At 43.0% G+C, this 14166-nt stretch overlaps 1 protein-coding gene across 8 annotated transcripts in view; it reads left to right on the forward strand.

Annotated features, from left to right (window-relative positions):
* Window positions 1-1286: 1286 nt before the first annotated feature.
* Window positions 1287-14166, forward strand: part of LOC147243715 (electrogenic sodium bicarbonate cotransporter 1-like) — a 34984-nt gene continuing 22104 nt past the window's right edge. For 2 of the 8 annotated variants that reach the window (XM_086188078.1, XM_086188082.1), the window contains exons 1-3: window positions 1287-1677; window positions 7700-7773; window positions 9568-9744. In XM_086188078.1, coding sequence (XP_086044204.1) covers window positions 1658-1677; window positions 7700-7773; window positions 9568-9744 — 271 coding nt within the window. In that variant the 5' untranslated portion in view covers window positions 1287-1657. Of the gene's footprint in view, window positions 1678-2269; window positions 2455-7699; window positions 7774-9567; window positions 9745-14166 lie in introns of those variants that run through there. The other 6 variants (XM_086188080.1, XM_086188075.1, XM_086188077.1 and 3 more) reach the window with 5 other exon arrangements.

A 14166-nucleotide genomic window follows, 5' to 3' on the forward strand; every position in this document is an offset into this window, starting at 1 on the left:
CTGAGCGTCGATTTGTGTGATTAAAGCTGTAAAAACACTCACCTGTGAAACTTCCACACCTGCGGAAACAGAACACCCAGTTTTGACTGAACCTGAAGATTGATCAGAGACGAAGCGCATCGCTGAATCTTGAGTGCTTGCCGCCACAAATCGAATCATTTGTGTGTTTTGTTTGGTGTCCATTGGAATCTTTAAATTCGGGTTGTCCGCTGAACACGTCAACACATTTGTGACGGACACAAACGAGATCATCGAAGCATTTTCACCACTTAATTATTAAAAACTGGAAGGATGCACTTTATTGGGCGGGCTAATATTTTACCGTTTATCATGACTGATATTCACCAACAATATCCATCTGAATAGACATAAAATTCACAACTTTTAAGAACTGAAAAACACCCAAAAAAGTGAATTTTTATTCCCACGTGGAAAACATTTAGGAAAACCTACAAGTTATATATTTCCCAGCAACACATGAGCAAAGAAGAGACTTGAGCAGACCTGTCCTGATGGACAGACACCATACATAAAAAATAAAGAACAATGTCCTGAAATTATTGTGCATGTGTAACAAAACTGCACCACCCCACTGGGACCCCGAGGAACGAGACATTTAATGTGGAAAGTTTGTGGACCCCAGCCGGAAAATACGTGGAAAAGAAAGTAAACTACAAAATGTAACATGGATTTTTTTTTTTTTTTTTTTTTTTTTTGGTAAAGATTGTTTAATTTTGACTCCAGGCGGGGCGTAGAGAGAGTACCCTGTTTGACAAGTTCCAGGAGATCCTCAACAAAATTGAGTTTCAGTGTGTGGCCCACCTCCTCCAGTAGGTGTCGCCAGCGTCGCTCTCAGTCCCCTCGGCTATTCTAGCTCTTACCTGGAAACTCCAAGAGGATTTGAGGAAATCTACCTGAAATAGGTGCTCCCGATTTCACTTCAAATACTCTGCAGTAAAAACTGATCACTCTTAGTAGTTGTTGTTTTTTTTTTTTTTTTTACTGCAGTTCCGTGATATACAAACGTTTTAAATCGTATTAGTATTTTACACCAAAAGAAATAAAACTTATGTGGGAAAATTCTGGATTTGTACGCGGTAGCATGTTTTAAATGTGTGTGTGTGTTTTTTTCCCCCCAAATGTAGAGGCTGCAGCGAAATGTTGAGAAATGCAAAGTGATCAATAGAAACAAGGTTGGCAGTAACTTTGTGACCCCCCCCCCCCCTCCCCCCCGTGGCGTCACGCAGGAGGAGGGATGACACTTTAAATATGGAAAAAACGACAAAGACACGCCGCGGTTCAGGGAGTCTCCTCCACGCGCTTCCAGCGACACACACACACAGAGAACCACAAGTTTTGTCTCCAAGATGTCACCTGGGAAGAACCCGGAGGAAGTCTAGCAGCTGCACGACATGAGGAGCTTCCTTAGTAGAGACGAAGAAATAATCCTAGCGAATAGATAGAAGGAGAGAACCAGAGTGAGAGGGAGGGAGAGAGAGAGAGCAGCTCCGGCCACGTCTTTGACTTTCATCCAGTTGGAGAAGCGACAGGAGAGAGAAGATAGTTCGGCTCAGAGACTGAGAGACCAGGACCCGAGGTGGACTTGAGAGACCAGGAGCCGGGGCGGACTGAAGACAGACGCAACAAGGTTGTCACGATGAGCTCCGACAAGAGCAAGTAAGTTTATCGCGTAACTTTCTGCAACTTTTCGCCTTCTGTTTTTCTTCTAACTTGAACCTCGCGGCGACTTCCTCGCCAGGTGGTAAAAATAAGCCTCCATGAATATTTCACGCGTGCAGGATCGTGCGTAAACCTGCTGCCTCACTCGCTCGTTTGGGGTTTTAGTTTCTCTCTGTCTTTTTACTTTAAATTTACACACGGAGCACAACGTGGCTGTGCCTCGCAGTTGGGAAGGATCATTTTCATTCATTTTAAACACCCTTGGACTGGATAAGCTCCTACTGCTGCGCCGCGGCGGCTATGAACGGCAGCTAATCTAGTTTCCGAGAACCTGTCACTATCCATTAGCGGGACGCGTGTGGAGGCGCAGGCCGGGCTGCGAGGATCTCTCCTCCGCGTTGCAACGTTGTCAATAAAACTTAAGGCGTTACCTCTCACAGACCATGTGTTGTCTTTCGGGGCTTTCGACCCCATACTCGACAGTCCAAACACGGCGTGGGGGCAACGTGTGCTCCTACATTGCGCAATGGGGGCGTCTATAACGCAATAAATCAGATTTAACATTTGCGGAAATCCACGTCTGCACGCGTCATCCTGACGTGCACCGTGTGTCGGTAACCTCCTTCAGCTCGGGTTTTGGAATGTAGGCTGGACAGTTTGTATTATAATGCACAAAAGCGTTGTTGGTTCCAACATGAGCACCTACCTCCGAACCACCAGGGCCGCATCAAAGCACCAGGCGCCCCGGGTTATGACGTCCTCAAGGCTCCCTGAGTAAGACTGAACATCGGTGTCTTGTCACTTTCATGCAGCGGACCTGCTACAATCTGCACTATTTTGTGTGGTAAACTGCACCTTCAGATGCTTTCCATAGCCTACAGTTGCAATTTCACCCTGTCGAAGCAAATATTCACCCCAAAAACTATATTTTTGCCTTTCAAGTACTCAAAAGCAGGTGTTTCATGCTCACAAGGATAATTTCCCCCTTCTTACATCACTTCTTTGTGTGTCCAGAATGCAGAAAGAGCCAGCCGCATTTAGCTTGATGCTAATGGAAACTGATGGCTAGCAATGGCTGAACTGTCCTAAAATGTCCGGTTACAACCTGTGAAATGCATCACCTGGTATCATCCATGCCATCTCCATCCTGTCTGTGTTGGTAATCAACACTTTGATTTCTCCTAAAAACTAAACTTACAACACTTAAGGTTCTGTTCCTTAATTTTATTTTCAACTGAATGCGCCAGCTGGTTGTGCTAGGCACTAGCATAACTGAAAACTAGAAGTGTCATCTTTTCTTTTTCTTTTTTTTTTTCATAAAGCTCAAATCAAAGTATTTATGATTACTGAGGATACGGCTGGATAAAGAAGACAGGGTATATCCTGAATGATGTGCTTGAGAGTTTATAAACAGACATTTTAGCCATAAGTTACCGTTAGCTTCAAGCTAGATAGACGTAGCTACCGCTTGCTGTATTCACAAAAAAGTAATGCAAGAGGGAAGAAAAAAGCCTTTGTGTGAGCCCAAGATAATATACAGACACAGTAAAACATTCATCAATCCATTGTCTCTTCTGTATGGTGATTGATTCTAGTCTCCAGGAAATGTTTCTTATTTTGCAACATGCATTTTTTTGAGCAACTTCGCCCTAATGGTACCTGGAATTACGTGTAGACCGACTATTCTGTGTGAGGAGATATTCATCTATTTCCTCGTCTTTGCTGTCAGAGGAAATTCCAAAAGACAAGGTGAACCAGAGCAGTAGGCAATTACAATTAAATGTTACACAAGGTGTCCTAATCATCTGTATATATGTTATCTCTCTGTCTGCTGTGTGGAGTCCTAAAACATGGAAGTAGTTTCGCATTATTCCCTTTTCTCAAAGCCGGTCATTTGGGGTTTTTTTTGGGTGGAATACCTGCAACAAAAGCTTACAATATTTTTAATGTGGTGCTCTACATGAATCAGTAAATACAACATACTTGAGTTTTTAAAAATGTTTTTGTCTCTCTTTTTTTTTTTTTTTTTTGAAATCCTTGCCACTTGCTAACAAGTGGCTGAATGAGAGGCAGTTGGTGAATGCTAAATGTCACCATGACAAAAGGCGTAGCATAACGTTAGCTCTGTGCTACTACAGACAGCAGTTACATGTCCAGAAATCATTAATGATGTTTATAAAGATAATCTTGTTGACCGAAGTAGTAAATCTGGTGTTTGTTAGCCACAGCGCTTATTCTATTTCCACTGGCAGGCATGTTATCCGCAACAATTTTGAATGTACGTCATTTTTTCCAAAACATTCGCAGCTTCTTTCTCCAATTTTAGGCTTTGCTTCTATTGGCTTGACTCTTTGGGTTAATTGAAATACTTAGCAGGTTAATTGATTAGCTGTTTGAAGCTGTATAATTGTAGCATTGTTCCACTTCAACAGCTTGAAAGGTGGAGGTGGAAAATGTGAAAAGCTACTGAATGATAACTAGAATGTTTGTTGTGCCAGTGGTGACGCTGGGACACACACACACACACACACCTTCAGGGTGAACCTGGCCAAGGGATTGGCTGCGTCACTCTGTAAAGAGATGGGGATGATCCCTGATCCCGAGCAGCTGATCTGGGTTCCTCACGCATGGACAGGTTTATCCAGCCTCATCAGGTCACCAAGCAAACAAGCAAAGTGAGAAGTTGTCCAGCGCAGCAGCTGGTTGCACTGACTCTCACCCAGCACTGATGCTATTAATCAAGCAGAGGATCTCCATCTCGGAAATTAAAGCAGATCAAGAAGATTTCCTGCGTTTACAATGACGTGAATGGTTGAGATCTGCTGTATGTATTTATACACACGCAAGTTATTATGTTTAGCCTCAGATTTGTTTTCGGCCCATCTTGTTTTTATAGAGTTACTTTACATCCTTATTTCACAATCAAGCAGAGAGGAGTTGCAGTTCAACATAGATTTTTGAGCAAAACAAAGTTGCTTTGCTGCTGGTTAAATATATTTGTGATTGAAAATCTATTAATGCAAATCTGCAAAATCCTGATTTTTTTTTTTTTTTTTTTTGTGTGTGCATCACAAAGTTCTGTTTGTTGCAGGACTGAATTTGATGGTAAAAGTCCAAACAACAACTTCTGTGGGTGACAAACTACACCTCAGGATTTGTTCTAGTGAACTAAAGTCCTGTTTTAGCTAACCAAACTTATGTTCTTGCTAACCAAACCTGTGTTCTAGCCAGCTAAACTTATGTTCTAGCTAACCAAACTTATGTTCTAGCTTACCAAACTTATGTTCTTGCTAACCAAACTTATGTTCTAGCCAGCTAAACTTATGTTCTAGCTAATCAAACTTATTCTCAGCTAACCAAACTTACTGTTTGTTCTAGATAATCAAACTTCTAGCTAACCAAACTTATGTTCTAGCTAACCAAACTTATGTTCTAGCTAACCAAACTTATGTTCTAGCTAACCAAACTTATGTTCTTCCTAACTAAACTATAGGACTAGCAAGCTAAACTTTTGCTTGACCTAACTAAACTTTTGTTCTCCAACAGATGGCTAGCTAAACTTTTCCTCCAGCATACTAAATTTTGTGCACATACATTTAATTCTGGTAAACAAAAAACAACAAAAAAAGGATTGTTACTGAAGTTCTACATTAAAAGATTTTCAATCTGAAACTGTTTTTGAGTTCCTGTAAAACATCTTTGATTGTAGCCCCTAATTCTGTTCTCTGATCGAGTTGTGTTTGCAGATGTATTTTGTGTGATACACAATAATGACATTAATGTAACGCTACACAAGTGTTGGACTTCTGGCTGAGGAGTTGATACAAGTGTCCTCGCCCTCCGATTCATTTGGATTTAGCATTCATCCAAAACAGGAGCTTCTATGAGCCACCTGTGGTTTGCTCCTCATCCTCCTGGTCTTCCTGTCGGAGGCTTCAGCTTAACGTGGCTCAGAGGCTTTAGCCTGCAACATGAGCTTGGGTTACTCGTGTGTGTGTGTGTGTGTGTGTGTGTGTGTGTGTGTGTGTGTGTCTCCCAGCTTTCTGAAGGCCCTATTGCTGTGTTATATGACCTCACACAGCACAAGTACCTGTTGCAAAAGAAAACTTCACACAACAGCTGTATTCCAGGAAAGCTCTGTGCAGATGTAGAACCTCGCGGGACCTCCTATCACGCAAGAATCCACTTGTTTGTTTATTTTATCAAGTATTTAAGGACACGTGGCTGATTTACTAAAGCTAGATAAACCCCGGATCGTCACTAAACAAAAGCAAAGATGGTGGTACCGTCTGTACTCACGGGCCTGGAGGGAAAGACAGTTTCAGAGCAGAGGACCCAAGGAAATCTGCAGCTTATCGATGGCGCCCTCCCTCTCCACTTGTGGGAACTTGACCTGTTTCCTTGTCAGCAACAAAAGGAGGGTACAGAGGCTAATTACTATATTGGTAGTACTTGTACACTTGGCACTGTGCCCCCATCACACGTCATCACATGTTTGATCTTTGAGCCAGTTTGCTCAACTTTACTGCGCCACTATCAGCGTTACATCTCTATCTCTCTCCAGAGCAGATATGACATTCGCAGGGGAAATCCAGATGAGCTCGCCGCCGTGCAATCGGAAGAACATGTTGTATCCTTCCTGGATTTGTTTATTCAGCAGTTTGTGTACACTGCTGGCATCCCCTGGTTTTTCTGTACGGGGTCATCCTCAGGCAGGAACTGTTCAGCAGCAAATGGAAACTGTCCATTTGTTTATTGACATTCTTGATATGCATCCTAAATCAAATATTTATTGTTTACTAAAATGAATCTCACACAGCAGATTAGCCATGGTAGATCAACTCCTAATTGAATACTGACACGGGCTCCTAATATTCTCATCGTGCACAGGCTGTTTTGTTGTGAAACTTTTTTTGGAAATAACAGCAGATATATTTGGGGCATGAACGTATTCTTAGATGAGCGTTATCGATATGCTTCAGGCTCCTCTCTCCTGGTCTGGATTAGTCACAACTTTCTGCTCTAGAGGAGCCACATTCCTTCAACCTGCACGCAGGTTTTTAGCTTAATGATTACAGGAAGATGTCTCTGAAGTTGTCGGGACATGTGTTCAGGGCAGTTGGTGTGTTGCCTCTGTTTGTACAAGGAAAAAGAAAAAGACGATGAGCACAATTCCAGAATTGACGTTAAAAATGTGATTTCTCTCGCCGTTGTTCCAGCCTCAGAGGTCTAAATCTCCAGTGTAATGTGCTAGTATCCCTAAAACCATGATCGTGGAGGTGAATACTTGTGGTCACTATCAGCGCTGTGTTTCATGGGGATCTGGCTCTGACTGTGTTTGTAGTAAAAGTGGTTTGAGTAGAAGCAGTTTTTGGCCCCGGGGGCTGGAGGTGATGGTGTTTTGACTGAATGTTCAATGTGATCCACCTAGAAATCTCCCACTGTTGTCCTCTGACGCCTTCATGTCTGCTCATCACCCAGTCGGAGGGCTGAGGTGTCCACACAGATCTCACGCGAATTTGAACTGAAAATGGACATTTTTATTTCATGAGTAGAATTGTTTTTTTTTTGTTTTGTTTAGTCCAAGGGTGCAGCATAATCGATTTTTTTTTTTGCAGCTGTCTGACATGCCAATATTTCAACAGCTGACTTGAAATAATGCCAATATTATCTGTACAAGTTTAGAAGATATTCATATTTTATACACACCGAGAAACACGAGACCATTGTGTTTTGAAAATAACATTTTTTTCATGTGTAAAACGTTTGAGAATAACCCATGAATCATATTTGTCTGCACTATTTCCTCATCACAAACCGATGAGGAGCAGATACGTGGGGAAAAACCAGCAGTCCATCTTTCCTTGTATTTAATTCACACTTATTCTGGCAATGTTACTTCTTTTAAAAATCTGTGCCAGCTAAGCTCATGAAGATCCAAAGCAAAGGTGAAGACTGCGCTTGGATCAAGTACGTCGCTGCGGCGGCGCTTGACTAATGTTTCTCGTTTGTTCCCCAGAGTGGAGGACGAAGCCGTCCTGGACAGAGGGGCATCCTTTGTCAAACACGTCTGTGATGAAGAGGAAGTGGAAGGTAAAACCAGCAGCAAATCATCTCAGATAAAGGATCTATGACAGGAACAATCTGACTTATCTATCAGTTTCTGTCTCTCACCCCCCCCCCCCCCCACACACACACACACACAGTTAAAATACACATTTTGCTCAACAGGAAATCAGACGAGCGATATTTTGGTTGACGTTCGGACAACTAAAACGAGCATTCAGATACCACTGAAAATTAGCAAAGACATTTGCACAAAAAAACCGTACACACCTGAACCAGTGAGGGCAGGTGCTGCACTGCAAACAGGAAGATGATCACAAGAAGACAAAAATAAACACCAATTTAATGCTCCTGGTGAGTGTTTGGAGCACCACTGCACTTCACTGGGCTCATTAGAGAAGGGAAGTGGTGCTTGAAAAATTAGCCTGATCAAAAGTGGAGTTTTATACTGCGCGTGCTGTTAATTTCATTCATCTAAAAAAGAAAGAGAGAGCAAATATATGTTTTAAAACGGGGAAAATGTTTTAATTCGTTATCATGGAGCTTGTATTTAAATTTCCTGTCAGTGTCCTTTTGCAGCACTTGTGTAAGTAGTCCTCAGAAGCCAAACAAGTAGCATTAAATCATCCCTCAGTTTGCCGTGGATCCTGTGGAAGACGTTTGAGGACCCCTGAGGTGTCCATGGACCCCACTTTGTGAACCCTGCCAGACGATATCCTCATTTGCTCTGATCCCGTCCCGTGCGATCGGTCAGCTAAAGGCACAAAAGAGTCTATGTTGAGACGCCCACATGGATTTACCGAGACGTTCACATGTTTCACAAACCAACACTTAAGAGTGCACACAAAGAAAACCACGTCAGTTTCTGGCCTCATTTCAAGCCGTTGCGTAACCCTTTTACCTTCCTGCATGGGAATGTGGTTGTAGTGCATCGTTGAGTTTGCACCTTAAGTTTACTCTGGTTTCAAGGCGGAAGAAAATCTCACCACAGCAAAGCCTGAAAGATGTGATTAAAACTGCAATATATGTTTACGGAGTGCACGGCTGAATGGAAAATACATAGTTGCCTCAACTCCAATGAAGGAGTTTGGAGTTTTCTGACTCCTTATCTGTCTTTCTAATTACTTCCTGGAGACTTGGAGTCATCTTTTCCTGTATGAGCTGCTGTGGAGGATGTTGTTGCCATTTATTTAATTTTTCCAGTGACAGACTGACATCTTTTTCTGACGAGCAGCTACCCGGCAAACATTCGTGAACAATTTCAACTCAAGCAAAAGCCTTGGTGCATTCCGTGTCACCTTTTTAAAAGTGAGTTTGTCTAATTTCAAGTGAAATGATCTCTCAGAGATGCAATCGCTCGTTGTATTTCAGCCACTTGTAGGGACTCGTTTTAGGCTGTGCATTCCAAGTCTCAAAATTGAACAAGAAAATGTACACTTCTTCCCCTGGTTTCTCTCTTTTACAGTAAGCTGGAATGCCTCCCATGTGCCGTAAAGACCTAAACCTGTGACCACCAAAATCTTTGTAATTCACGTGGACATTTTTCACAAATGAAGAAAAATTTCTTTCGAGGTCTTCCTGCAGTACAATGTTGACAAGGATACGGGACACATATCTCGCTGAAATACATGGCTATGTCTAATCAGCCTAAAGAGAGAATCAGAAAGATAAATACTCTTGCTGAGGTTTAGATTTTTTTTGCCGTGCCCTCAGGTTTTTGTTGCTCCAGTGGTTGTGCAGATTGCAAGAGTGCAGAATTGTGATTTCCTTTTGAACTGTGGCTGTAATCTGACCGACGTTCCTTGCATTGTGTTGTGGCAGGTCACCACACTGTGTACATTGGTGTGCACGTTCCCAAGAGCTACCACCGGAGGAGACGCCACAGACGCAAGTCTAGCCACAAGGAGAAGCGGGAACGAGCCGAGCAGAGCACGGAAGGGTACAAGTCGGACGGCGAGAACGCGGATGAATCGACTACCAACGTCCTGAAACCTCTCAGTGAGTGAAAGTGTAGAGACTCTAACATATGAGAGCCACATCAGCGGTGCATAAATCCCCCCTGATGCCGAGCTGGGTGATGTCCAACAGGCTGCAGGATATGAGTGCTTCTGTAGTTGAGGATGTAGTCATTTAAACGGAGCAGGGAGGGCTGGAGGGGCGGCAGCCAAGAAGATAAAAAAAAAAAAAAATGATTAAGCTGAACGCTACAATCAACAGAAAGTGATGGATTGTGTAAAGTAACGGCAATTAACTGTCCCCCCCATTGATAGACGCTAAACTTTGTGAGACTCCAGTTAGATTGATGTGGGTGGCGGTGAGCAGGGGTGACATCAGTGTATCAACACGTTAAAATTAGGGAAACCATCCATTAAAGTACACAGCTGCAACCTTTTATCAGTGGACGTCAGCAAGGATGGAGACACAAAATGCACATTAACACGGGCAGCAAGATCCGTGTCAGTCTCCAGACTCTTACTCCTGCAGATGTCCCTCTTTATATCGAAGGAGCTTAGAAAAGTGACATGGAAGAGCTTGTAATCCCCAGATTGCTTTCCAGAGGAAGATGTATAATTCCTCAAGAGTCATGAGATATAGGTCAGGTTTAACCCCCGAATGTACGAGAAAAGACCGCTTTCATGAGAGAGATTTAACGTCGGTGCGCTTGAATGAGAAGTTAAAATTCTTCGCATCGAGGACAGACTGGAAATAGAGAAGGGGGAGCCTGAAGTGTCGCTGTGGTGTGAACAGGAAGGAGTAAGAGCGCTACATCCAGATGGTGCGTTCAAAGAAAATAAGCCACAGGAACAAAATGACAGCAAACACAGGTTGGACATGATAATTAGAAAATGAGAGGAAGCACATTTATTTTGCACTTTCATGGAAGTATAAATATTATTGTCGTGAAACCCTGGGAAAGTCATGGAATTTCAAATAAGGAATTTCTTTTTACTTTTTTTCTTCTTTTTTTTTCAACAAAAAATTGGGGAGGGGGGGGGCCTCATATGAACTTGCTTTTCCCAAATATCTCCCATGTTGGAGTGTACAGTAGGATCGACTGAGACAAAAATACAGCACTATTTGGATCGATTTCTTAAACAGCTTAGTGTGTCATTTATTTTTGTTAAATAAACACTGTTAATCTTGACCTGGTTTTCACATGTAAACAGAAGGGATGGAAATATGCTGGTAAGAATGAGCTCAGCACTACCACGCCAAACTTGGGTGGCTCCTTTTCCGAGAGCACCACACGTAACACTGTGGTTAAAAGCTGTTTACATACAACATATAGAACCTCAAAATGTCCCCTGTAAACAGATATAATAGGAGGGTATTTCTTCTGGAGGTGGCCATTAAGGTATCACTTCGCTTCCCAACTTTTCAGGACACTTGTTGGTGAGTGCAGCATCTCCACGTTACTGGAGGCTTCAGAAGTCCTGTAAATCAAGCTTACAACCAAAACCACATTTCAGATGCTTCTAACAAGCACTCTTATATCGGAAGTTTAGCTTCCAAGGACAAGGCAACAACTGTAGGATAGTTACTCAGGCTAAGCAGGGACAGTGGATCAGCTGGGGGCACCACAAACAAAGCAGCTCTTTGTTTAGAAAAAAGTAACTGTGGAATAAGGATGCATGATTTGAAATGACTGGTTCAGAGAAAATGAAATCAAGCCTGAAGGAGAAGTGGATGCTTCAAATAGCTTGGGAAATTAGGAATGACAGCTTGGACATATGAGAGCTAGGATGCGAGCAGAGCGGATCGGGTGGGACAGGCTGGTCGGCATGGGGAGTTTCTTGAAGAATTTACATCTGTTGTTTTTGTTGTTGTTTTTTTCCCCCATTTAATAGGAAGCAGAAACATAAGAACAGATGACTGCGTCAAAGTACATGACATAAAAGCCACATGCCAACTTTTGGGGAAATACTTTGTTCATCCTCCCCAGAGCCAGACAACAAGATGGACGCCATTCTCTCCTCTGTGTGCATGAGGAAGCCAGGGAATGCTAATTAGCTTAGCGCAGAGGATGGGAGGAGCTAACATACTTCCACCAAAAATGATCAATTAGATCAGGTTCAGGAACCTTTGATTAGAGAGGGTGAGGAGGATTTCCTCCAGATGAAGTTGGCAATGATAAGTAGTCACTAGTCCTCAACAATCGTCTCGGTTTTGTTGGCCGAAACTTTAGTGGTGCTTTTGAGACATGTGATATCACTGCGCCCGCTCAGAAAAGTAGTTCCAGCTATGTCTGATTCTAGAATTGTGTCGTGTACAACCCGAGTGATATCAAAGCAGGAAAAGGCAGTTTAACAGAGGTGTATTTCATTTCACTGGATGCTTCCCATCCATCTGCTAAGCTAACTAGCAGTCAGCTGGTCTCTGTATCTATCTTCTTGTCTGGCTCTTAGAGGAACGGCAAAAAGTTGGCAAGCTTCTTTAAGGAGAAAAGAATCTCACTGCAGACATCTGCATCTTGGAATTACCCGCGTAGCAACACACCTTTCCCGATAATGCCGACACATTAAACTGTTGGTTTATGGACTCTCCAGCACAGACACCGGTTGAGTAATCCCCTCCTGCTGCTGCCGCGAGCTCCTGTGATGCACTAATCCGCCTTTATTACTCCTCAGGTGTAAACCAGCCTGGGTGCTTCGTCATCCAAACGTGCCATGACATAATAGTTCTGCTCACATTAATCTGTCTGGCTGTTGTGTAAGTCATTCATTACGGGGCCACTGTTGGATCGGTAAGGTGTGTATTTACGTATCACTTATTTTTAATCAATTACCCCCTTTTCAGCATGTCCCCATCATGAGGCAATGAACAAAGAATCAGTATTTTTCAGATTTTATTAAGTTCCTCAGTTGTAGTGTTGTGAAGTTCTGGACAGCAGCATCCAAAATAGTGGATTTCACTGTGCTGTTTCATAAACGGCGCCTGCAGCCTTTCGTATGTGTCTTGGCTCAAAATTCTTTGCTTGTCGCTCATTATATTATATTCATCAGACTATTAATCGGGTGACAGCCGGCCAAAGGGGAAACTACACACAGAATCAGGTTTTTTAAATAAATTTCTTGAGTTTAATGCACCCTGCGAACACACGGGACTCCGCCCACTTTATCTTCGTTGAAGATCTGAGCAGTCTTATAAAGTTGAATGAGAAGGCCGATCCCTCTGTGTTATGAGGCAGGAGTCCCTGTTGGGAGACGCGACACTACCCTCCACTTCGATTTCAATATGAGAATCTTTTCCCCTTCTTCCCCAAATCTAAACCTTTGTTGGTGACTGCTACTCCTGATCGTGGCTGACTTTGTAAGTGAGGATGAAGATGATTAATTCTGGACAAACCAAAACTCTGACCCTTATGTATTTGACTTTAATGGAGGTGTGCTCGTGCTTCATTGCGTCAGGCTAGCCAGTCGCCAGCCAGTCTTTGTGGGGCCTCGGGTTCCTAACACAGGCACAGCTGCGAAAAGGGGATCTATCTTTTTTTGTCTGGTTCTGGGGATAATGGGAAAATTGCAAATTTCTCCAAAACTTTCCTTTTTAATAATTGTGTTTTGGCTACCCCCCCCCCCACACACACACACACACACACACACACTTAATGCCCTGTAGTCCACTACATGTGTGTAACCACAACAAAAGCCAGGTTATCCTCTGACACCAGCTGTGAGAGGTGAATGTGAACGCCATCCACGTGGTGTCAAGAAGTGTTAAAAGTCTAGATCTGCAAGGCTTCGGAGCCATGAGCCGTGATGCGGCCGTTCATGGTTTTGGTTCACTTGTGGATGATGAGCTAGAAAAATGCTGATATAGAAGACGCCACAAAGACCTTGATGCTTATCTTGACCTTCATGTAGCTTAATGGTTAGATTTACTTGCAACAGCGGGACAGTTCCAACTATTCTATTTTAATACCAACTGTCCTAAATAAAGCTCAGGTGTGCTGTGGCGAGATTAAAGGGTCAGAGGCCCTGTTACGTTGTTGAGGAATGGCCTGGTACAGTCCATCGAGACAAAGCTGCAGAAATAGCCTCCCGACTTCAACTGCCTCTCGCCGTTTAAGAGTTGCACAACTTTCCTAGAAGACAAGAACAGCAAGTCTTGAGTTGAATAATCCATTATGTACATGTGAGTCAGATAAATGTATACATGATATCTGACAATGATCTGTTCTTCTCAGCACACCCTCGATGACATCTTAGTGGAGAGAACGGCTTCTCAGAAGGAAGTAAAAGTTTTAAGTTATGAGGAAGTGCTTCCGTGTGTGTGTGTGTGTGTGTGTGTGTGAGCCTTCTCCTTGCGCTAGTCATGCTTTCTCGGATGCAAGCTGTTTGACAGATGTCTGTCATTCCGTCTGGATGAACAAAACTTGTTGTTTTTAAAGGCTAAGAATGAATACGGTGCATTCTTCTTCTC

The sequence above is a fragment of the Aulostomus chinensis genome, chromosome 19, assembly GCF_037954235.1.
Source record: "Aulostomus chinensis isolate RoL2024-O1b breed Wild chromosome 19, RoL_Achi_v1.0, whole genome shotgun sequence".
Taxonomy (NCBI): domain Eukaryota; kingdom Metazoa; phylum Chordata; class Actinopteri; order Syngnathiformes; family Aulostomidae; genus Aulostomus; species Aulostomus chinensis.